Source organism: Sciurus carolinensis, chromosome 13 (assembly GCF_902686445.1).
Source record: "Sciurus carolinensis chromosome 13, mSciCar1.2, whole genome shotgun sequence".
Lineage (NCBI taxonomy): Eukaryota > Metazoa > Chordata > Mammalia > Rodentia > Sciuridae > Sciurus > Sciurus carolinensis.
The window spans coordinates 62,259,724-62,286,250 of NC_062225.1; the positions used below are offsets into that span (position 1 = coordinate 62,259,724).

The 26,527-nt window shown below is 37.0% G+C and overlaps 1 protein-coding gene across 1 annotated transcript in view; it reads right to left on the reverse strand.

Annotated features, from left to right (window-relative positions):
* Window positions 1-1,070: 1,070 nt before the first annotated feature.
* Window positions 1,071-26,527, reverse strand: part of Tmem178a (transmembrane protein 178A) — a 62,189-nt gene continuing 36,732 nt past the window's right edge. Inside the window, exons 2-4 of the mRNA XM_047523441.1 lie at window positions 14,816-14,929; window positions 11,436-11,573; window positions 1,071-2,055 (exon numbers count right to left, since the gene is read on the reverse strand). Of these exons, the coding sequence (XP_047379397.1) occupies window positions 1,814-2,055; window positions 11,436-11,573; window positions 14,816-14,929 (494 nt within the window). The 3' untranslated portion in view covers window positions 1,071-1,813. The remainder of the gene's footprint in view (window positions 2,056-11,435; window positions 11,574-14,815; window positions 14,930-26,527) is intronic.

A 26,527-nucleotide genomic window follows, 5' to 3' on the forward strand; every position in this document is an offset into this window, starting at 1 on the left:
AACGTGCTCATAAGCCTCAGCTGCGCCTGGAACCACGACAAGAGCTTGCATGGCCACTGGCATCTTCCAACTGTTTCCATGACAAAATGTGGACACTGTCACTTGGAAATCAGCCTTTAGTCTCTCTGGGGATAATTATCACTTTCCTTTTCTGAGTCCTAAATTAGCTTTTATAAAGAAGAAAGAATAACCTTTTGTGAAATTAAGACCTAAAACAGAATCTTATTCAGGATAAGGCATCTTCCCCTATTTTGCAGAACAACTTTACCATACATATACCATGTGTAGAGAGGGGGACAATGTTGGAGCTACAAGGAAAAGTTTAGAAGCTAGCTAGTGCCCACCTCTCCACTGAAAAATGAGAAAACGCATTGGAAGGTTTTTAGCTTTGGTCCTATACCCACACATAGGAAAGGGTTGGGGTGCAGATGAAGCCAACATTGCGAGTCTGCTCCTCAGCTTCCATGGAAGAGCGCCTACTTCATAGAGTTTTTGACAGGACTGAGTGAAATAACACCTGGAAGAAAACATTGCCCAGTTACAGGTACTTAGTAAGAACTAAGTACAGGAGCTAACTTACTTAGTAGCTAAGGAGGTATTAAGTGTAATTCTGTTCCCAAACAGTGCCAGTTGCACATCAGAAGTGTATGGGATTTAAAAAAAAAAAAAAAAAAAAAAATTCAGGTCTAGGTTCAGATATGGACCTTGAGTTAATGGGTCTGGGGTAGGGTCCAGCTTAGGTCCCTCCGAAGAATTTGCCAGGTGATTCTAATGTGTAGCCAAAGTTGAAAATCACTGGCTTAGGGGGTCCAAGAACAAGGTACCCTTATCACTGGCTAAATGCCAGCCAGATGGTAAAGGAGGCAGGGGAGAACTTTATATCTTATAGCAAGATCTACAAAGAAGTTTGAAAATGAAATCTTTTGTCAATAGCAAGTGTGTGATTGCTATGAAAGATAAATAATGGCCAACCTAATTAAAATGAAGCAATTAGGCTTCATAAGAGTCTTACTAAAACAATAGAGTTCTCATCTGTTCTATGGCTAAGGAAATTTGTTGACACAGCTAAAAGAGAAAAACACACCTAGATTAACAAGGGGGCAGTCATTTAATGCAGAAATCCAGTTAACGTAAACAGACGGAAGCTGAACAACAGATAGGACTTCAAACAATACTGCATAGTGTCACGGATTAGCTTTTACACGGTTGATCTGTTTTTCTTATGATTTCAATTCCAATACAAAGACAGAAAAGAGACTTCAATTAAAAAATAATAATAAGGCAACAGAAGAGTCCTCCTGTGACAAGGAACAGCCACAAATAATGCACAAATATTGGGTGCTGACACAACAAGACACCATTCGGACACGTTCTGAAGATGCTGCATTAAAATTTAACAAGCATTGTACAGTGACAAGAAAATTATACTTGCTTTGTTACGAATCCTTTTGCAAATAGAAATGACTCTCAGGTAATTGTTATATACAAACTTTCTGAAATAAATGGAAATCATACAAATTTTTTTTTTCCGTTGCAGTTCCTCTTTTCCTACACCTAGAAATGTTCCATGGCACTGCTCCCTATTTCTCACAGTCAAAGCATAAATAGTCATTAAAGCACTTGAATCCACAGTAGTCTTGTCCTTAGAAAGGTTGGGAGGTTTTGCATGATTTTATATCAGTCATCCAGAAAGGGCTGCAGGCAACAGGTTGGAATGTAAAAGACGGCTTTTGTGCTTGGAATCCTGATGTGAACTCTGCTCTGCTCCCCTCAGGAGTCGCCCACACCACGGAGGGGCCTTGAATGCAGACAGTCATACCGTTGAGTCCCTGCCAGACTTTAGATGTACAATCTTGGTCCGGCTAATAAACGGATAAGCGATGCAGAGACCTCCAGCTGCCACAATAAAACCTAAGCTGCACCAGGCACAAAAGATAGACCAGCTGTAGCCGTGTTCCACATCATCAGGTAGGCTATAAATGAGCTTCGGGAGCCGGTTCAAATCATAAGAGATACTGGCAGCATACGTGCAGAGGGAAATGGTGCAAAATATCCCTATAAATAATACAAAGAGAACAGAATGATCAGTTACTGCTTTGCCTGCTACCAGGCCTTTGTGAAAATCAGACCAACCAGTAAGGCAACCACTCCAAATTCATAAAGATCTATTTATTGTCCTTTTACTTGAATTAATTCACTCAACAGACAAGGACAAAACTTCTATGCGCCAGACCTCATGCTAGGGACTAGAGATACAGGGGTGAAAACAAGAGGAAACTTTTTTTTTTCTCATTTTATTGAAATATTTCCTTCTCTAATTCGACTTTCTGTATTATGAATTCTGTGCACACATGAAAATTTTATTCACAATAAGCCTGTTAGCTCCTATTTAGTCTGTTTCTTTTATTTATTTATTTATTTTTTAATTTTTTACAGACTACATTTTGATTCATTGTACACAAATGGAGTACATCGTTTCGTTTCCATGGTTGTACACGATGTAGATTCATACTATTCGTGTAAAATAGGAGACTTCTAATAACTTCACTGATTCAGAATTACTTGGTGAGAATGTTTATGCATGTTTGAACTTATTTTTGTTTTTATTCTTAAAAACAATTTAATGCCAGGCACAGTGGCACCTGCCTTTAATTCCAGTAGCTCGGGACGCTGAGACAGGAGGATCAAAGTCAGCCTCAGTAACTCAGCAAGGCCCTCAGCAACTCCGGGAGACCCTGGCTCTAAACAAAATACACAAAAAAAACAGGCCGAGGATGTGGCTCAGTGGTTAAGTACCCCTCAGTTCAATCCCTGGTACCAAATAAATAAATAAATAAATAAATAAAATAATTTAATAAAAATTCTATTTTTAAGGAAAAGAAATCTTTCTCAAACCTAACACAAAATAACTGTCATGTTCCTTTACTCCATACCTGACTTGAAAAAATTTTATATAGTGGCAATCATTATACAATCTGCTTTCTTTATCAATGAATATTATCATAAATAGTTATCATTTCTCTGTAAATAATATTTCAGTTGAATTCTTACAAGTAGCTAAGTGTTTTTTTTTAAGGTACAGATTTTGGCACATATTAGGGCATTAATAATTTTTTTAAATGAATGAATGCTTTTAAATAATATAAATTAAGTCTAGTAATTTGGATAAAGATCGTATACTTCAACCATTCAAACCAAGGGAATTTAACAGACACAAGTAGACACACCAAATTTTACTTTTTTATATAAATACATGTATGTATAATTGTCCTTCAAAAATAGTAAAACCCAAACCAATAAAAATGCTTCAAAAGCCCAAGTCATAGGATTTTCAGTGCTCAAGTGATGTTCCAAGGACATAGATGCTTCTATTCCACTGCAGTGGACACAAACAATGCTCTTTTTGGATAGGTAGTGGATCAGAATGAGCAATCGATGAGTTAGGGATGAATAATGAACACAGAAACTGACACCCAGTCAAGTACCAATTCCAGTTCTGGTGGTCTGTTCTGGGTCCTACACATCTCTTCATCATATTCGGGTTTATCCCTGTGTGCAATGGAGGCTACACCTATTTGCTGGGAAATTGCTTTGGCATCTTTAGGCATACAAGCAGCATTCTCCATCGGAAACAGAAACATTTTAGGACTGAAAAGAGAGAGTTGCAAGAAGCAGAATCAATGCTGCCCTCATCGCTTAAGGTATAGCTTGGGAGATGGAAAACACTAGCAAGAAGCAAAAAAACAAGTTCAGAGTAGGTAGCAATTTGAAGGAAATAAAAATCACCTTAATGCCATTTCTTAAAGTGTTATAACTCTACTTCCATTCAAATCATGTAAGGATACATTGCCTGAATCTGTTTTTCCAAATGTGCACTTAGAAAAATAAATATTCTAAATTACAAGGGCACTTCATCTGAGATAATTTGATATTTTCTACTCTTTGCCGAATTCTGTTTTTGAACTCTAAAATGATTTCATTTTTCTAAAACGGGCAAAAAAAATCTCATTCTTTCTTCTTGCTCCATTTTTTTTTTTTCACAGTAGACACATCACTTTGAGTACTCCAGAAGAAAGAACTAGATGGAAATAATTCTTTCATAAAGGAATATTCTATTAAAAAAAGAATATTCCATTGCTTTTTCCAGACTTCATGGAGAGTCAATGTTCTGACATCTCCATGAATGTTTTCACTCGCAGGAAAAAAAAAAAAAAAAAAAAGACAATGTTTATGTATAGCAAGTCCCTTGTAATGAATGCTAGTAATAGAACAAGGCCATTAGGGGGGAAAATTGATCTCTGGAGTAGCAACAGGTAAAATATAATAATAGAACAATGGCCTATTCACAGGGGGTGGAGGGAAAGCTCCATTTTGCATTTAGCTGTCTACACACAGCTGAATACCTAACAAGCATGTTGGTTTTTTTTTAAATACCATGGTTTTATGACCTCTGACAGCTTGAGTTCAAACAGACATTTAAGCATCCTTCGATGTCTGCATGCACAGAGTTTGGATGTAAAAAACAATGTATTCTTTTCCCTGGCTCTACTATTAGTCATTGTGTGACCTTGAAATTTCCTAACCTGAGTCTTCATGCCTTCATCTAGGGAAAAAAAAAAAAAATGGGGGACTTGGTTACTGAAGCACTTACAAGGTCAAATTTCTAGGATTCTGCTAGTTAAAAATAAGACATGGAAAAAAGACATTTTTCCAAAAATTCTTAGTGAAGTTTTATGTAGCACTCAGTTTTATGTAACTAAATAAGAAATGAAGTACCTATGTATTTTTCCTTCTGTATTATACTGTCTTCAATTTTATATTGAAAAGGAGTTTTCATTAGTTCCCCTTCCTCCATCAGCTCCCCAAAAATTGCTGTTGGTGAAATAAATTTTATTATTCCATCAAGGGTTCATATTAAATACAAAAGACCATAGGAAACAAAGATGAGCCAGGGCAAAGATTTCTGTCTGTCCTCAGTGTTATGGATGGTTGAGCTCTGCCTGGGCACCTGGTGTGCTTACTCCATGGACACTGAAGGATGTCACTCACAGAAAATCTTTGCCCAAGCTTCTGAAGAGCTGAAGCTCCTCAAAGCTCAATCTTATGCCTTCCATGAGCAAAAGTACAAAATTTGTTGGCATGCTTTTTGCTTCTGCTCTCACTCTTGGATCCATCTTGCCTCACATTATAGCTTGGATCATAAATGTCCCCCAAAGGCCACTGGTTGAAGGTTCAGTTCCCAGCTCGAAGCACTATTGGGAGGTGATGGACCTTTTAGGAGGTGATGCCTAGTGGAAGGAAATCAGGTCTTTGGGGGTGTGCCCCTGAGGGGGATATCAGGACCCCATCCCCTTCTTCTATCTTTGCCACCATGAGGTGAGTAGCTCTGCTCCACATGCTCTCTCTGCCATGATGCTCTGTCTCACCACAGGCCCAAAGCTAGGACCAACCAACAATGGTTTGAAACTTCTAAAACCATAAGCCAAAACAAACTCTTTCTCCTTTAAGTTGATTTTCTCAGGTATTTTGTCATAGTTACAGAAAGTTAATATACTCTGAAATCTGGTTGTCCCCTTGTCCTATTTCTTTTACTTATTTGTATTTATTTTACATGTAATATGATACGTATCTTTGAGCCACTTGGGTCCTTTTTAATTAGACACTCATCAAACTTTGTGAAAACTTGCTTTATTTCCTGTTGCCTGGATTCACTCCACAGAGAGTGGAAATCAGGTCTATTGGCCCACAAACATACCCCCTTTCTTCCCTACCCTCTCTCCAAAAATGCCCCCACAGGCTGCTGCCCTTTGATAACATCTTTTCTCCTTCCAAGGAGAAGTTGTTTTGGGTAAGATGAAAGCAAAGGAGCGATGAACAAGAACAGTTCTGCCTTTTGGACGTTTAACTCTCAAGGAAATTTGCAAATATCTAGCTCTCAGAGCTATTGTTTGTGGGATGAGCTGGACTATTTGTGATTAGCATAAGGAAATGTACTGAGAGGAAAAAAAGCATTGTTTCCAGCTTTTCCAATAAGCTTTTGTAAAAGAAGCTACCCCATGAAAGATTCTTTAAAAAGAAAAAAAAAAACTTCTAAATTCAAAGACATCAAGGAAAAAAAACACATCATTTTTAAAAATGAAAGTATGCTTATTGTCACTGGGTTAATAGTTTAGGTCATTGATACTGTGAATTCTATTTTATGTTCCATAGGCACATCTTACAAAATTCATGTATGTGAATTTGCTAGGGCTGCCATAACAAAGCACCACAGACTGGGTGACTTAAACAACAGAATATTTACTTTCTCACAATTCTGGAGGCTATGAATCTGAGATCAATGTATCAGCAGGACGTTGCTTCTGAGACCTCTCTCCTGCATTGTAGATGGCCATCTTCTCCGTGTGCCTTCATGTGGTCTCCCCTTTGTAACTGTGTTCAAATTTCCTCTTCTTTAAGGGCAGGAGTCACACCTGGTCAGGACCTGCCCTAATGATCTAATTTAACTTAGTTTTCTCTTTAAAGACCCTATTTTCAAACAAGGTCACATTCTGAAGTTCTGGGGATTAAAGCTGTAACAGAATTGGGAGACACAGAATTCAGCCCCTAACACTGTGTACACACGATCAATGAATCATGTACATTTCTATCTCTTTTGTTGGTCTTAATAAGATTGTAACTATTATAAGTGTTGTTTCATCAGTTAATCAACAATTGTTTCCAGACCTAGTTCTGATTATGTTAGAGGTAGCTTAGTTTCACAAGTTCTTGCCGGTCCTAGCCATAATTTGTTTGACCCTGATGTGGTTAGGAACCACTCCACTTTCTAGCATACTTCTCAGGAAAAGATACGAGAGACTTCTTTGACTTACACACATTGTCTAACAGAGCTGAGCACATGGAGTGAAAGAAACCTGCTGAACAAAACTTAATTCTGCAATACATTGAGTTTCTACCAACTTAAAAACCGGATCATCCCAAATTACCCCAGGTAGGACTTACCTATGTAGCAAGTTATTTCAGATAATACTGCATTTTCATCAATAGCAATCTAATTAATGAAAGACATGTGAATGGGGTGCGAAAGAATAAGTAAGATACTCTGGCATGCAGAGTATCAAAATCTAAGGGACCCTTTCAAAATCTAAGGGTCCATCTTGAAGATCCATGGGGAACAAGGCCACCCCTCCTTCATTCTTCTCTCATGCTTCCCCTCCCTTCCTCTTCTTCCCTGATAGCTGATACTTTCTCAGCCTAGCTGGTAGCCCCAGGAAAGAGAGGGTCCCAAGTCCTGTGCTTGCTCCTGGCTATTGCTGGTAGTATCTTCAAAAGAGTGAATAATTACTGTTCCCTGACAAGCCTTATATGCAGCTACTATTCTTATAAAATATTAAAAGATTTTTCTGACAATATTCTTAATTAGAAGATGCCACGATATTATGGAATTGCAGGGCTAGAAGGAATAATTTTCAGATCAGGACAGTAGTAAATTTATGCTACCATCCCAGATCATCAACCTAATGCCCTACCCTAAAATCTTCCTGGTGCCTGTGGCCAGCTGGTAAGATGTAATTAGGGAAACTGGGCCCATTCTTTTGACCTCCCTTCTTTGATGTGCTTAAAAGGTTGAAAGGAGTAGAAGCTGCTTCACAGTGGTTAGCTTGCTTGATAAATAACCTAACTACAACACCCAAAGGCATAAACATTGATTACCCCACCCCCTTCTCCTTCAAAAGATGGCCTGCCCATCAGTCTAGTCTCTGCCCTTCCAGCAAAAATGTCTCATGTTACTTTTCACATAGATTACTCCAACGGCCAGGCCTACGTTGTCTTAACTAAATGACCGGGCAGAACTAATAGAGACAGGTCAAAACTTAAGAAAATAATAAGTAAAAATAAAAACAGATCCACAATCTGTAATTCCTAAATAAAAAAGAAGTAGAAACAATCTTTTTCTAAGAGGTTAGCAAGTTCCTTTAGTGGTAAAGCCTGAGCGGCTCTAACATGAAGCTATTATTGTCCTTATTGATCCTGCTTAGTGTGAATATTCATAAGTTTTGCTGTAGAAATGTCAACATATTTGATTTCAAGATGCTACACCAGACCTTCCTGAGAGTGTTAGATAATATTGAATACATGTACCATACTATCTTTCCAAAGTAAAATTTTCAAAATCTTGAGTTACAGAACACACCTGGCCTCAAGGGTTTCAGATAAAGCACAGTGGACCTGTAGTTTCAGGTCCTAAATGATGGATGGCCTAGATAATTTAATACACCTACTACAGCAGAGTCTTTTCATTTGTCTGCACTGAAGCAAAAGAACTGGCAACCCGGCTGGGTGTTAACTGCTCCTGACATTTTAACAGTGCCCCCTGAGCACTGTTTCCTCTTTCTCTGCTTTCAGGATGTGAGTGTTACATGCCGAGTGTGCTTTCTCAAACTGGCAGTGGTCACTCAGGGCACAGACAGTGAAGGAGAATGCATTCATTGGGCAGGGAGATCCCCACCAAGGGAAGTCCAAGCTCCAATTTTTTAGACTCCCAGTGTATTATAGGATACTTAAAATACTTAAAACAGAAATATTAAAAATATTCAAACACACTCTAAAATGTTAGCATTTAATAAATTAACCCCTTAAGGTATTTATAATTTAAATTATAATCATTAGAAATAGTATTACCACAGCAATCTCACAGAATGCATCATTTAATGTGGATGGAAAGATTCATTCTCAGCACACTAAAAGTAGAACACCACAGTACTGAGCAGAAGAGTCGATCTCCTCATCATCTGTGTGTGCCTCTGCATCTGTGTGTGTAGCCTCGGAGCATGTGACGTCAAAAGTCTAAATTCGAAGCCCCTGGGAGATGTGAGGTCTGTTCCTGGTCTGGTTCAAGTAACCCTCACAGGCCCCAGCAAGAAGAAAGGGGGCGCAACCTGGCTCCCCGATGTGAGTAATAGCATTGCTGCTCCTCATGTGGGTAATCAAGACCTGTCTGCAGAAAACACGGCAAAAGGAGAAAGATGGTTCAATAGTTTCCATTTTCACACTTCCAACTGTCACATCATTGATGTTCTCCATTGAAGGTTTGGCTAATAAGTTCAGGCAGAGAATGAAGATACCAGTGCATTAGAAAGTGCTAAGTTTAACATCAAAAATCTGTGGGAGGGCTGCTGTCGAGAGCTGCCGGAGACAGGCTGCTTAATTAAAATCAATCTTTAACCCTTATTTGCGCTCATTCCCTGTTACTGCATGGGAAGGTTCTATAGCTAATTTATCTCAAGCAGTGGTTGGACCTAATTACTTTAGTTGTTTATAAAGAAAATTTCAAGGCATTATTTTGATAACAAAACAAACCTCTGTAAATCCCACAGTAAGGGACAGACGAATACAGCGCCCAGGAAACTCCAGGCTTTTCCCTGTGCCCACCCAACACTAAACTTCCACCTTCTTTTTCCTTAAAACCAGACCAAGCCCCCAGGCCTCCCAGGACACACCCACTACACCTGAATCTCATGGCCTCATGATTTATTTTAATGTTAACAGTTGCTCTATAAGCTAACAGCATCCTAAATTATTCAAGTACTACTGAATATTAACAGTATCCTTTAAAAAATAATCCTACTGAGGCTTTTGTCAAGTCTAGAGAATCTCTCTTTTTCCTGATAAAGGATAGTGGTGTGGAACCTTTTTTGGAGAGGGGTGCAAATCTGCACTTCTTTGATGTACAGGGGGAAAAAGTGGGGGGTACTGGTAAAGGAGTGGGAAGAAAGGGAAATTTTTAATGATCACTAAGCCCCAGCAAAGACTTAAAGGAATCCTCTGGTCTCTTTTTCTATGCTGCTCTGTCCTGCTCACTCCACAATTTGGATTTTAAACACATCCCACGAGCGGGCACCCAGTGGCTGGCCTCAAAGGTTCAAATAAATCCTCCTCCAAAATGTCAGGAACTAGTGTTAGGTTCCTGGTGCCATTGTACATTCACCAAAATTTGGAAAAGTTAACTTGGGTTTTTTCTCAGAACTATGCAGGGTCCATGGAATTTCTGAATGTTTTGCCAAGATGCTAGGAAAGGGGCAGATGAGAGTTGAAGGAAGGACCCCGGGAGAGCAACCCAGAAAGCCAAGCTCACCCACCTGCCAGTTATGCATAACAGACAGACCGAAAATGGTGCAAGCCCTGAAGGACAGGCTTAGAAAATGACCAGTGATAGTGAGAAGGCCTCAACACCTCATCATGGTCACTTGAGAATAAGCTTATTAAACATGGCCATCAAGGTGGCATTAGTCCTGATGCTGGGTACACCTGGAGGAACTTAATTTGTCATGCATTCATCATTAACACAGTAAATTTTTATGAAGGGTAGGAAGGAAGATTTGTACCCCGCCCCCACCTTCAGTTTGTGTTAGCCATCAACTCAACACCCAACCATTTTTAGACAAAAATACCTTTCACTTGTTAATCAAAAACTCCCTAGCCATGTCTCCACACACACCCCTCCCAGGCTCATGCTTTAAGTCAAGTTCCTCTGCTCAAATCCTTCTAGTGGATTCGTTGCCCTTAGCTTTAAATCCAAACTCTTCACCATGACCAAGAAAGTCCTAGAGATCTGGCCACTGCCTGTGGCTCCTGTGTGGTGTGATACGGGCCTTTCCTCTGCTCCTCTCCAGCTGCACTGGTTTTCTTCCTGTGGCTGAAAACACACAGGTACATTCCTGCCTAAAGTTGAGTGCCTAGCTTCCTGGGCCTGCAGCACACTGCCCACCACTGGCTGCTTCTCACAGTCTAACTCAGAAATCGCCATGCAGTGAGGCCTTCCCTGAGCTCCTGTTCTACTCTGTCCATTTCCTTCGTAGTTTTTATTATGATCATAAAGCATTGCTGATGTCTCCCCACAAAACAAACAAGCAAGAGGGCTCTCGTCTTATTTATCACATCTAGAGCAGTGGCTGACACATAGTAAGTCCTCAAAAAATATCTGTGGAGGGAAATGAGCGAATGTCAAATCTGCAACAGTGATGCTGAGGCCCCTGCTCTGAGGCAGCTACCTGAGCTGACTTTCAGCCCAGGAATGAGCTCGCTCTCATTGAAGGCTCCTGATAAGCAATGGCCCATCTCTGCCGAGAGTCCAGGCCAGGATTTGGTGCATGGTCTGAAAGAATGGGACAGAAAAAAACAAACCTGGCTCAAATGGAGACTGGATCCAGGGCACTTCCATCTCCCCTGCTAATAGGGCACAATGCAGAACTCAGGGCTGCATTTTTAACACTGCTGTTTTCTTTAAATTCTACACTTTCCTTCAAAGTCAAATGAGCTTCTGGTTGCTCTTCTCTCAAATGAAAACAAAATTAATGGGGATGCAACAGAGTGAAGTTTGCTGCATAGGAACAGGGTTCACCTTGGCTGGGAGAGGTGGCCTAAGGTGTGCAGCGTACCTGTCATGAGGAACAGGAGTCCAGCCACGTGCTGGGTCAGGCTTTCCTCCCAGAAGAAGCTGACGGTGGCCACGATGCAGCCGCACAGCAGGACAGCTACGGCCATGCCCAGGAAGCCGGCAGTGATTCTTCTTAAGTCTAATCTCAAAACAGAGACAATCAAAATCAGAAGACTCAGGAATGTGACTGAAATGAGAACAAAGAGTTTTGTATACTATGTGAAAATTACTCAGTTACACAGATAGGCTTTGGGCTACAGGGAAGTGGTTTGGGGAATTCTCTTCCCAGGTGTTCCCTTAAAGGATAGATACAGTGTAACCAATGGAGGAGTAGAGTCTACCCCTCCCAGTGTACGGAGATGTCCATCCAAGTACGCAGCACACAAGAGGGCACCCCAAGGTCAATCGGGTAGCAGACTGCAAGGGACTGAGTAAACTGAGAGTGAGGCAGGGTTGAGAACTCTCTTTGTTAGCCCCCAAAGAGCAATACAAATGAGGGTTAATTAGTGGCTGTAATTGATCTGCCGTAGATGGAAGAGCCTAAACAGTGAGCTATGGTGAATTAAGGTTTTTGTCTGAGTGTCATGAATGAAGATTATTTTGCTTTCATTTACGTTGACCCCTGCCTACTTTCAAAAAGGATTTGAGAAAGTGAAGTCAACTTGGGGAATGAAATAATGGCCCAAAACGCACATAGGAGGTGTCTGCTCATAAATACCCTCTATCCTAAGGTATAGGTCCCAGAAATCAAGCACCCATTTGCCCAGGATAAGGAGAACTGTACCCATTGGTCAAGTCTCCATTGTATACCCAACAATAGAGCTGAGCCCATCATAAAAGTGACAACGTCTAACCAGATGCATGATCCCTCCAATTACTAAGGTAACAAGCACTCAGAACTCGGGGTGCCCACCTTTGGGCTATTTTACTTTTTCATTCTATTTCCTTCCTTCCTTTTTAATTTTTTTTAAGAAAGTTAACTTTAAATTTTTTGCTATCTGTATGCTAAATTTTATGATGCTTCTTATAACAGATTCCGACCATATATTTGTTGCCCTAGGGCTGGGCAATAGGACTGGGCAAAATAACAAGGACCATGAACACACAGGGGCACATGGAACCAAGACAAGACACACACCACACCACACTGTTGGACGTGTGGGCTTCTTAGCTTAAGCAGCTGCCACCTGGCTGGCTGGCTGTGAGCTCCTGGTATCTTAGAGGTACTACATGGAGGATGGATTAAAGCAGCCTCCAGCCTCATTCTCAGCATCTTAGCCACACAGACCATCCCTCTTCTTAAGGGGAATTCCCCACTTCCATGTCAGAGCATCCAAGTGAAAACAGGGTATCTGCCTAGAAAAGGAAGTAGAAATACCACAGAGCAAGGGGTCAGGGGCAGTGGTAATTTAAGAGGCTGAGTTAAATGTTATGGATAAAAGGAGTTTGGAGAGATTCATATCTGAACTGAAGAAATGTGATAATAGTTCAGTCACTATTATCTGATGACCTCTCAAATTTCCTGTGGTTTGAGTGATAGTTCTATCTTCTATGACTATTAAAACACACAAAGTTCAGATATAATCCACATGGGATTTGCATTAGTACCAGACACGTTAACCTTATCCAGTAAATGTAGTACAGATCACCAAGGTGATTTTCTTAGAAAGAGCCACGCATAAGACTGTTAAAAGCATCTTTCTATGAGAACTTCCCCCCCAAATTAAGAGAATGCTAGAATATTGCCTTTTGGGGCCATAATGGGGTTCAGAGTAAAGAGATAAAATTCTTTTTCAAGATCCCATGATGATCTTTTCTGACATGATCAAAGTCAGTAACTATGAGGCTCATCTGGATAGATGAAGAACTCCAAACCTGCTCACAAAGAATTAAGAACACTTAGGTAAGACTCTGACTTGGATCTACTGAGAAGTGGTAGTTAAAATTTGCCAGCAAGAAAGAACTTTCAAGAAGTCATACTACTAAAAACTAAGCCACATTTCATCCAATGATTTTTCCAAGTTTTTAAGTTTGCATTCACAATATTTATATCATACCAATAATATAATGTGGCAATATCATTAGAGCTTGCATGTATGTTGCTATGATTTGGATCTGGAATGTCCCCTAAAAGATCATACGTTGAAGGCTTGATCCCAATGCAGTGATGTTCAAAGCTGGGGATTTGGGGGAGAGACTGAATCATGAGTCCTCTAACCTCATCAGAGAACAGATCCATTGATAGCTGAACATACTACCAGGAGATGGGAGAAACTGTAGGCAGGTGGGCAAGGATGGGGAAAGTAGGTCACTGGGGGGTATGCCCCAGGGGACTCTATCTTATGCCTGGGCCTTTCCTCCTTCTCTGCTTCCTGACTACCATAAGCAGAGCAACTTTCCCCTGCCATGCCCTTCCGTCCTGATATTTCTGCCTTGGAGTCAGTTGACCATGGACTGAAACCTCTGAAACCATAAGCCAAAATAAATCTTTTCCTCTCCAAGTTATTTTTCTCAGTTATTTGTCACAGCGACAAAAAAGCTAACACACATATATGTGTTTGAGATTCAAGGGCCTTTAGCCCTGCAGAGTTATTTACTTACAGAATGAGCCCCTGCATGGACTTCTGCAGTGGCTTTCACCACCAAACTAGCTGCAGTCCCTGCTGCTTATTTCATTGGGAAAATGACAATGTCAACCTCTAATTTGGGAAAACACTGAAAAGAATTCAATGCAGCGTTTTGTTTTCATGAGCTATCTATCACAAGACAGTTTGAATCAATAGTTTCCAGGTAAATATCAGTCCTCTTTAGTTTCACATTGCATGATCCTTCCTAGAGTTTCACATTTCCCCAACAGTGAAAAAGAGCTGTTCCTTTGGTTGAGATGCAGAGGTACAGGCACCCACTGAGAAAATTATGACATACACTCATAAAGATTTTTTAGCAGAAATGCCAAGGTCTGAGATAAACACAGTGACTGAAATACATATCGTATAAACAAAACAAATGTAGAAGCATAGAAAGTATAATCTCCTTGGTTTGTTAGACAAGTGGAAGGGCAGGTCCTTGTCCCCAAGACTTGGTTAAGAAAAGATTCAGTCGCCTGGTATGTACAGATGCCACCAGCACAGAAAGGCATACTACCCTGTCTCACAGAGCCTCATACCTGATTTTCACACATTTGGTTTATAAACAAGTTGTGCCCACAGCATAGTGAAATGATTCTCAGAGCCTCTGACCAAGTTCAATAGGGCCCAGAGGCTCACGTAGGATAAACACTACATTTCAGTCCAAACCTGAGCAGTGGTGTGGGGGGAATGGTGCGAACACATTTTTGTTCAGAAAGACACCATTTCCTCTCTCTTTCCCAGAAATACTTACGAAGCAGGTGCCATTCGTCTTGCTGTATTGTCTTGGTTAAATTGAAAGGAATGTTTCGTAAGCGGATTGGCTGAGAAAAGTGGTACTTGATAGCTGTGCACCGCTGTGCAATACCTGGAAGGAAATAAGAAATGCCATTTACTAGTCTATTCATTTGTAATAGAATTCTGGAAACCTAAGGCAGAATAATTTATCCTAAACTTGGTTGAATGGAAGAGGGATAGGGATCTCTTGATTATTCTCATTAACAGAGGCAAATCAGAACAGTAAAAACCTAAACCATGAAACAATTTTTAAGCCATATTTCATTTTTTAAAAATATTAAATTTTACAAGGATCTACATATTATCCTGTTTTTCAATACCAAGTTTAATATGACCTAAACATTAAACTACTCAAAAAGAAATGGCCTAAAAGTATAGAGATGGCTGGGAGAAATCAGTTCCAGAATTTTAAATTAACACATAAATTACATATCTGAATTTGATCCAATCTCAAACTCTCAAATAGGTTATATAGAAAAGTTCATTAGGAAGTGTGTAATTAGGAAATCAGAGGGCATTTCTCCATTAAGACAACTTCTGCGTGCTGCTTTAGGTAGTGACTATCTTCAGTCAAAAGTCCATGTAACCCTCGGTTGGCTAATGTCATTTTTTTTCTCCCTTTGTCTGGTTGCGTGGCTAGCCCTAGGCCCAATATTTTGATATAAGTAAGGGTACTCACTGGTTGATCTTGTAACCTCTCCTCTGCTTTTATTGCATAAATTAAAACAGGACCTATTCTTCTCCTAAATGCTTCTGAATCCCATGAAAAGTATCTACTTTCTCTTAAAATTAAACAACAGTCAAAACTTCCTTCTTTCCTTGCAAGTCATCTTGGCCAGTTGTTCAGATAAACACAATCTCACTAAATTAATTTTTATAAAGGCATGAGTGAATGTTAGCCCTTTAACTCTGACAGCTGTTCAGAAGTGTCCTTATAGATGTAAATAAATCTCTAATTTGTGGAATTTGAGTAAACATAAAAGTAAAGTGAAATTTGAAAAAAAATCAGACAGTGAAAGGAGATTAATAAAGCATGGTTCATATCATAAGCTAGTCAGTCCTTCCTGTGAACACACATACAGGCTTATCTTCCCTAAGGAGTTTCTCAGATAGTTATGTGCATAAGAATTACCTGAGGGTGTTAAAAATGCAAATCCTAGACTCTACCTTAGATAATCTAAATCAAAAGACTTGGAATGGAGACAGGAAACTTTAGGTTTCCTGAATATCCTATGTAATTCTGAGTTCTGAGGCAAGTAGTCCTTGAATTTCAATTTGAGAAATACTACCCCAAAATATCACTGATTTTTGGAAGTTTTTTTTTTTTTCCCTTATGAAACCACAGAGTCACCAAAATCTCAAAGTTCTTTTATTTTTCTTTTTGTTTTTCAACATAAGCCTGCTGGTTGTGCTGAGAAAGGTCTAAGGCATATAAGTTTGGGGTTTACATGTAAGTTACATGTTTGTAAGTCAGGAAAGACTTGTACTTGCAAAGAGCAAATAATCTGGTGTAGGAATAAAAGCAGTTAAAGGATCACAAAAGTGATAATAGCTTACATTTCTATTATTCAAAACTATCATTTCATTTGATAGTCATTCTCAGGCTGATCTTAAAGCTCTGCACAAACAGAAAGTGAAAGGTTAAAGCAGAATTGAAGATGAGTCCTAACAAACACACACAGTCTGTTGCCAAAAGCTTAGAGACTTCATAATGGTTCCAGGTATTGAAGGACATTTTTGTACAATTATTAGCTGAGCACTTAGCTAATTGGAGACTTCAGGGACCATGTATGACAAAAACACAAACTGCAGAATGAGCATAAGAAAGTCATTAAAGAAATAATAGCAACAATAAAAAATAATAACAAACCTTGGGGAAGAGAAAAATCTAATTTCCAGAGTTGCAACAATATATTATTTAAAATGCTCAGTTTTCAATATGAAAGTACAAGACAAGCAAAGATATAAGAAAGTATGGTCTACAGTTGGGAATGTAGTTCAGTGGCACAACATATGGTTACTTTGCATGAGGCCTTGAGTTTGATCTACAGTGCTACAATAAGGCAGGAAGGAAGAAAGGGAGATTGGTTCATAAGGGAGATAGGGGAAAACAGTCAAGAGAAACTATCACTGGGAAACCCAGACATTGGGCTTATCTGATAAAGACTTTAAAATAGGTAGTTTTAAATATGTTCAAAAACACTAAAGTAAATCATGTCCAAAAACCTAAAGAATGAAAACGGTATCTCATGAATATCAGTAAAGTGACCAAAAGATTTTTAAGATTCTAGAGTTGAAAAATATGATAACTGAAATGAAAAATTCACTACTGAGCTCCACAGAAGTGTTGAGCAGACAGAAGAAAGAATCAGCACACTTGAATATGAGTCAATTGATATTATCCTGCCTGATGAAAATAAAGAAAAATGAATATGGTTTGTGAGATCAATCATACCAACCTAAGTATAATGGGAGCTTCAGAAAGAAGGAAAGAAAGAGGCAAAAAGATTTTTGAAGAAATAATTGTCCAAAGCTTCCCAAATTTGATTTACAAAAATTAATTTATGCATAAGACGTTTAACGAAATATGAATAGGATAAACTCAAAGAGATCCCAACCTAGACACATCATAATGAAGCTTTTAAAATCCAAAGGTTGAGTGGGAATCTTGAAAGCAGTAAGAAAAAAGCAATTTATCATGTATATGGAATCTTCATTAGATAACAGTTGATTTCTCATGAGGAACCATAAAGTCCAGAAGAGAGTGGGATGACACATTCAAAGCACTGAAAGAAAAACATTGTCAACTAAGAATTCTATATACGTGAAATTTATCCTTCAGAAATGAAAAGTAAAGCGTCTCACCTAAACAAAAATGATAAGAATTGAGCACTATCAGAAATGCCCAGCAAGAAATACTAAAGAGAGTTCTTCAGGTTGAAATGCAAGGACTACAACTGAATACACATGAAGAAGTAGAGATCATTTGTAAAAGCTATGACACAGGTAAACATAAAAGACAGTAAAAAGAAATCCATAATTCATTTGTAATTTTTTTCTCCTATCTGATTTAAAATTCATAAAGAATAAAGCAGTAACTACCAATTTGTGTTGATGCACAATGTATACAGATAAAATTTGTATGACAATAATACAAAGGAAGGGAGAGGGAATGGCACTACATAGGAGCAAAGTTTTTGTACACTATTGAAATTTAGTTAGTATTAATCCAAACTAAGTTATTATAAATTAAGATGACAGTTCTAATTGATATATGTGTATATATAATATATATATGTATATACATGAAATAAAAAGGGAATTAAAAAGGCACTTTGGAAAACTTCATTCAACACAAAAGAAGACAGTAATGGAGAAAGTGAGAAACAAAAAGGCATGAGGCATCTAGAAAACAAATAGCAAACTGGTAGATACAAATCCTACCTTCAGGAGTTACATTAAATGTAAATAGAGTATATATACCAATCAAAAGATGGAGATGGGCATCAGATAAAACAACATGATCCAACTATTTGGTATCCACAAGATACATACTTTAGACTCAAAGACACAATAGGTCAAAAGTAAAAAAAATAGGAAAAGATATACCATGGAAATAATAACCAAAAGAGGGATGGAATGGCTATCCCAATATCAGACAAAACAGACTCCACATAAAAACTGGTACTGAAGACAAGAAAGACATTTTATAATGATGAAAGGATCAATATATTAAGAAGATATAATAATTAAAAACATATATGCACCTACCAACAGAGCACCAAAATACATAAAGCAAAAAAATTGACAGAATTGAAAGGAGAACAAGATAATTCAGCAAAGTAGTTGAAGAATGCATTAACCTACTTTCAATGATGGTTAAACAACCAAAGATCAATAAGGAAGCAGAAGATGTAAACAACTCTATAAACCAACTAGACACAACAGAAATGTGTAGAACACTTTACCCAACACCAGCAGAATATGCATTCTGCTCAAATGCACACAGAATATTCTCCAGGACAGACCATATGTTAGGCAAAAAAAAAAAAAAAAAAAAAAAAAAAAGATCAATAAATTTAAAAGTATTAAATTAAATTCACATTAAGTAAGTTCTCTCACCACAATTCAGTGAAATTAGAAATTAATGATAGAAGGAAATTTGGGAAATTCACAAATTTGTGTAAACTAAGTAACACATTCCTAAATAACCAATGAGTCAATGAAGAAATCATGAGTAAATCAGAAAACATGTTGGGAATAATGAAACAAAATCACAACATACTTATGATTTCAATATGAGGTGTGCCTTTAAAAGCTTATGCATAAGATAATGTAGAAATGTTCAGAGGTGAACAATTAGATTATGAAAGCTATAACTCAATCAGTGGGTTAATCCATTTGATGCATTAATAATTTGAGTCAATCAGTGGCAGGTAGGGCATGGCTGGAGGAAGTAGTTCACTGAGGGCTGCCCTTGGTGATTATGTTATTGCTGGCTCCTTGACTTCAAGTTCTTTCTGCTTTTAACTACCATGAACTGAGCAGTTTTCCTCTGCCATGGCCTTCTGTCATGATATTCTGCCTCAGCTTGGGCTCAGAACTATGGAGCTGGCTGAACATAGACTTAACCTTGGAAACCTTAACCTTGGAAGTTGCTCTAGTTAGTCACAGTGACAAAAAGCTGACTAACCTAATACTAAATTTATAGTATTGTTCAAGTATTGTTCTAAGTTTCAGTAGAGAGCTTAAAGGGAAATTCATAGTTCTAAACATGTTACAAAATCTCAAATCAATAACCTACCTTTCCACTTTAAGAAACTAGGAAGAAAGAGCAAACTAAACACAGAATAGAAATAGATAAAGTTAGAGATAAATGAAATAAAGAATGAAAATATAGAGAAAGTAAACAAACCCAAAACTTGGTTCTTTGATAAAGTTAACAAAAAAACTGACAGATTTTTAGATACTTTTTTTATATTTTGGTACCAGAGACTGAACCCAGAGAGAATTAACCATTGAGTCACATCCCAAGCCTTTTTTATATTTTATTTTGAGACAGAGTCTCACTAAATTGCTGAGGCTAGCTTTGAACTAGCAATCCTCCTGCCTAAGCCTCCTGAGCCACTGGGAATGCAGGCATGTGCCACCATGCCCAGTTTTAGCTTTAAAAAGAGAAAATTCAAGTTAACTAAAATCAGGAATAAAACAGGGACTATTATTAACAAACTTATAGAAATATAAAGGAGTGTAAGAGAACAGCATAAAAATGGTATGCCAATAAATTAGACAAGTCAGAAGAAATAGCAAATTCCTAGAAAGATGCAAAATCCAAGACTGACTAAAGAAGTAAGAGAAAAATCTGCCTACAAATACGACAAGAGATTGAGTTAGTAATTTAACTTAGTAAAAAAATTTAACACTGGCAAACATTTAAAAAGAGTTGTATGACCTGAACACTTGGTACACAGTAAAATAAATAAATAAATAAATAAATAAATAAATAAAGACTATAGTAAGAATATACAAGAACTCTGGGACATGAAGAGACTAAACTTAAGTGTCATTGACATTAAAGAGAGGGCAAGGAGATATAGGCTAATGTTATTAAGAACCTTTCCAGTGAAAAAATAGCAGAAAAATTTCCAAACTGTAGAAATGAGATGGACATCTACATAAAGGATTATACAGAACTCCAAGCAAACAATATCAAAAAAGAAGTTCTTCAAGTTACATCATAATCAAAATGCCTAACATAAAGAATAAGAATAGAATATTAAAAGCCTCAGGAGAAAAATATCAGGTCACATTTATAGATAAACTAATAAGAATTATTGCTGATTTCTCAGCTCAGACTAAATCTAGGAGGGCTTTGAATAAGAAAATCTTATTTCTCTGATAGAAAATAATTGCCAAACAAGATTGCAACATCCAGTAAAGCTATTCATCAGAATCAAAGGAAAAATAAAATCTTTCCAAGATGAGAATAAGCTAAAAGAATTTGTGACCACTAAGTCATCACTAACAGAAAATAGTTAAATAAATAATACAACAGAACTTTAAAAACACCCCCCTGTGCTCCTGAATGGATGAAGCTCACTAGAAAAGCCATTAAGCAAATAAAAATTAAGACAATTAAATGTATGAAATAATCAAAATGGCAGGAAATAATAATCATCTCTCCATAATAACTCTGAATATAAATTGTCTCAACTCTTCAATTAAAAGACATAGTCACAGTGAATTAAAACACAAGAACAGACTATATGCTATTTTCAAGCGATTCATCTTATGGGCAAAGACATTCACACACTGAAAGTAAAAGGATGGAAAAGGATATTGCATGCAAATAGAATCCAAGAACAAGTAGGAGTAGCTATTTTCATATCTGACAAAGCTGATTTTTAAAAAATTTATCAGAATAGACAAGAAAGGTCACCTTATACTGGTAATGAAAACAATCCAATAAGAAGTCAGAAGTGTAGTAAATATTTATGCCCCAAACACTGGTGTGCCTAATTACATAAAACAAACACTTCTAGACAAAATCTCAGATAATCACCAATATGATAAACTGGTCAATTTCAATAGGTAAGTCATCCAGACATAAAATCAATAACACACTTCAGATCTAAACATGATATAAATCTAATGGACCTAACAGACATTTGTAGAATATTTCATCCAACCACTGCTGAATTCACTTTCTTCTTAGCAGTGCAACCTTCTCCAAAACAGATCATATTTTTAGGATAGGACACAAAGTAACTCTTGACAAATAAAAAAAAAAGAAATATAAGTCCTTGCATCTTTTCAAGTAATAGAATTAAATGAGAAATCAACAGCAAGAAAAATATATATAAACCACAAAAACAATGGCGATTGAAAAATAGACTTTTTGAGCATGGAATGAATCAGAAAACAAAAGAGGGAAGAATTTAAATTCAGAGAATCAAACAAGAATAGTGATACAATGTACCAGAATCTCAAGGACACTATGAAGGCAGTTCTAAGGAAAGTTTATTGTATTAAGTGCCTACATTAAAAAACAAGCAACAGAAAAAAACCTCAGAAAGATCCCAAATAAACAATATAATGTCATATCTCAAGGTCCTAGAAAAGCAGGAATAAATTTATTCCAAAATCAGTAGAAAACAGGAAATAATTATGATCACAACTGAAATTAATAAATGGAGTATTAAAAAATACAAAAAATCAATGTAACAAAGAGTCTGTTCTTTCAAAAGATAAATAAGATTGATATAACCTTTTGATAACTGGAAGAAAGAAAAATTAGACAGTAAATATTACCACAGATATTAACAAATTTAGACAGAAAAATATGTAATTATATATTTTACATATATTTAATATGTTTACATAAATGAATATTTGATATACATGAATACACTTAAAAATATATATTCATATGTAATTATATACATGTAAATATATATATTTACATATATAATAAAATTAGAGATGAAAAAGGAGACATCAGTGTAGATATCACAGAAATTCAGAGGTTTATTAGGGACTTTTAAAACTCATATTCTGATAAATTGGAAAACCTAGACCATACTGACAAATTTTTAGAAGCATATGACCTACCAAAATTGAACCAAGAGGATATAGAAAACCTAAACAGACCAACATCAAGCAACGAGATTGAAACAGTAAGAAAAAGCCTTTCAATCAAAAAAAAAAAAAAAAAGGCCAGAACCAAAGGGATTCTTGGCTGAATTCTACAAGACTTTTAAAGTAGAACTAAGCCAATTGTCCCCAAATTGTTCCATGAAATATAAAGTAAAGGAACACATCTAAATTCATTCTATGAAGTCAATATCACACTAATACTAAAACAAGACAAGAACACATCAAGGAAAGGAAACTACAGGCTAATAACTCTGATGAACATAAACCTAAAAATTCTTAATAAAATATTAATAGTCCACATTCAAGAACCATTAAGATTTTATATCATGATCAAGTTGGTTTCATCCCAGGGATGCAAGGCTGGTTCACAAATGCAAACTAATAAATGTAATTCATCACATAAATAAAATTAAGGACAAAAATCATATGATCATCTCAATAGATGGAGAAAAAAATCTTCAACAAATTCAACACCCATTCAGGTTTAAAACACTGAAGAAACAGGGGATAGAACTAATTTACTTCAACATCATGAAGATTGTATACAATAAAGCCAAAGACAACAAAATACCAAACAGAGAAAAACTGAAAACATTTCCTCTAAATTCACGAACAAGTGAAGACTATCCACTCTCATCACTCCTATTTAATATAGTTCTTGAAACTCTAGCCACAGTGATCAAGAGAGAAGCAGTTAAAGGGATACAATAGGAAAAGAAGAAATCAATTCTCTCTGTGTGCTGATGACATAATCCTATACTTAAAAGATCTCTTTTAAAAAGCTCCAACAGAAGATTTCTACAGCTGGTAAACAAATTCAGCAAAATAGAAGATACAAGATCAACATTCATAAATCAATAGCTTTCCTATACTCCAATAATGAACCTTCTGAAAAAGAAATCAGGATAATAGTTCCATTCACAATAGCCTAAAGAAACAAAAAAATACCTAAGAATAAATTTAATTGAGGTGAAAGACCTCCATAATGAAAATTATAGAACACTAAATAAATTGAAGAAGACCTCAAAAGATGGAAAGAACTTCCATGTTCATGGATAGGTAGAATTAAGTGGTCATATAACTAAATGCGGTCTATAGATTCAATGTGACTTCAATCAAAAGACCAATGACATTCTTCACAGAATTAGAAAAAAAACAGTCCTAAATCCATATGGAAGAATAAAAGACCCAGAATAGCCAAAGCAATCCTAAGCTATAAGAGCAATGCTGGATGCATCATAATACCTGATCTCAAATTACACAAGAGAGCAACAGTAACAAAAGCAGCAAGGTACTGGCATAAAAACAGGCATGAAAACCAATGGGATAGAATAGAAAGAATAGAGACAAATCCACATAGATATAGATACCTGATCCTTGACAAAGTTACCAAAAACACACTGGAGAAAAGATAACCTTTTTAACAAATGGTGCTTGGAAAACTGAATATCCTTATGTAGAAAAATGAAACTAGAACCCTATCTCTCACTTGCACAAAAATCAACTCCAAGAGCAGAAATTAGACCAGAAACACTGCAACTGCTAAAAGAAAACACAGTGTCAATACTCCAACATATTGGCACAGGCATCGACTTTCTTAATAAGACTCCTAAAGCTCGAGAAATAAAACCAAGATTCGATAAGTGGGATAGATGCAAATTAACAAGATTCTGTATAGCAAAAACAGAAAAGAGAACCTACAGAATGGGAGAAAATCTTTGGCAACTTCTCTTCCAATAGGAGTTTAATATCTAGAATATATAAAGAACTCAAAAAATTTAAGATAAAAAAAGCTGAATAACTCAGTCAATAAATAGGAACATGAACTAAACAGTCATTTTCCAAAAGAAGAAATGAAAATAGCCAAGAAATATATGAAAAATGTTCAACACCCTTAGTAATTGGGGAACTGCAAATCAAAATTACACTGAGATTTCATTTCACTCCAGCTAGAATGGCAATCATTAAGAATACAAATAATGAGCCAGGCACGGTGATGCACGCCTGAAATACCAGAGGCTCTGGAGGTGGAGGCAGGAGGATTGCGAGTTCAAAGCCAGCATCAGCAACTTAGCCAAGTCCTAAGCAATTTAGTGAGACCTTTACTCTAGATAAAATATTAAAAAATTGGGCTGCGGATGTGGATCAATGGTTAAGCAACCCTGGGTTCACAAAAAAAAAATACAAATAACAATAAGTGCTGGTGATGATTTGAGGGCAAAGGTACACTCATGCATTGTCAGTGTGACTGAAAATTAGCATAACCCCTTTGGAAAACAGTATGGATATTTCTCAAAAGACTAGGAATGGATCCCCTATATGACCTAGTTATCCCACTCCTTGATATCCATCCAAAAAAGAACCAAAGTCAGTATATGGTAGTGATACCTGCGGTACCAATGTTTATAGCAGTGCAACTCACAACAGCCAAGTTATGGGACTGAAAGATAGAGGGAGCCCGCACCTGTATAAACACAGGCTTCCCCAAACTGCCCCCAGCCTCCTGAAAGTGGTAAAGAATTTTCCGTCTCTCATCTTATCTGTGAAGGCCAGGGGGCTGACCCAAGAGCAAACCGTGCTAACGACCACCCTCCTCTCGGAGGTCAGGGTGACTCAGAACTTAAGATAACATGCTTTACAATTGTGTATGTTAACCAATTAGGAAGAACACTGTATAACTGCTTGCCTTGCATTATATAAACCCTGATAACGAGGGCTCGGGGTCTCTTAGTGTCACTGGTTAAGGACGCAGAGGACCAGGCTCGAGTTTGCTAATAAATGACTCTTTGTTGCTTGCATTGATGGTGGTTTCTGGTGGTTTTTGTGGGGTCTCGAGCCTTTGGGCACAACAGGACCAGGGTAGGTGTCTCTCAAAAGACGAATATGTAAAAAAATATGGTATATATACACAGTGGAATTTTACTCAGCCATTAAGAACAATGAAATGAAACAATGAAATTGTTCTTAATGGACAATGAAGAACGATGAAGAACTGAAAAAGAGATGATATGGGCTTAAAGGCAAGAAAAATTCAGTGACCAGGTGCAGTAGTGCACACCTGTAATCCCAGCAGCTTGGGAGGCTGAGAAGGGGTATCATGAGTACAAAGTCAGCCTCAGTAATTTAACTAGGTCCTAAGCAACTTAGCAAGATCTTGTCTCTAAATAAAGAATAAAAAGGGCTGGGGATATGGTTCAGTGGTTAAGTGCTTTTGGGTTCAATCCCCTGTACCCAAACAAAAAAAAAAAAAAAAAAAAAAGAATAAATAATAAAGAAAAATTAAAATTCAATAAATCAAGGAAATTAGGGTCATGTAAAGTGAAGTGGCAATGACACCTGATGATGATGACTATGATGACAACAAGCAATTAATCTCTGGAGTCTTTTTAAAAACAAACGAGATATTTACTTATTAAATAGAAAAAGCATCATTATATTGTAAAACAGTGCTAAGAAAAAACATTGTAACTAAACATACTTTACTGGCACACAAAAAAAATATAAAGCTTCCATTGTCTACTTTAAAATATTGGATTTATTTTTCAGAACAGTCATAACTTCTTAATTTTGAGTTCTGAGGAAAAAAAAATTGGAAATATCATTTAAATTTGTAGCTTTCTATTGGTATAACACTATGTAGAAAAAAAAAACCTTGAAGAATCCTGAGAAATTAAAGATTAGAATAGCTGGCTTTTGTCTCTTATATGATTATTCTTAGTTTGAATTTGTACTGGTGTTTCATGGACGACTATTCAAGGTTGAAATTATTGATTAGTTCCTAAACTGGGTTTCATGTTACAGTCTTAAAATTGTATTTCTGCTATAGGTCTTGTCAAATAAGACATTTTTTTTGCAATAAAAGTCACATATATTTTTTAAAAAAAAGAACAATGAAATTATGTCATTCGCTGATAAATGGGTGGAACTGGGGAACACCACACTGTGAAATAAACCAGACTCAGAAAGTCAAGGGTTGAATGTTTTCTCTCATCTGTGAAAACTATAGAGAGAG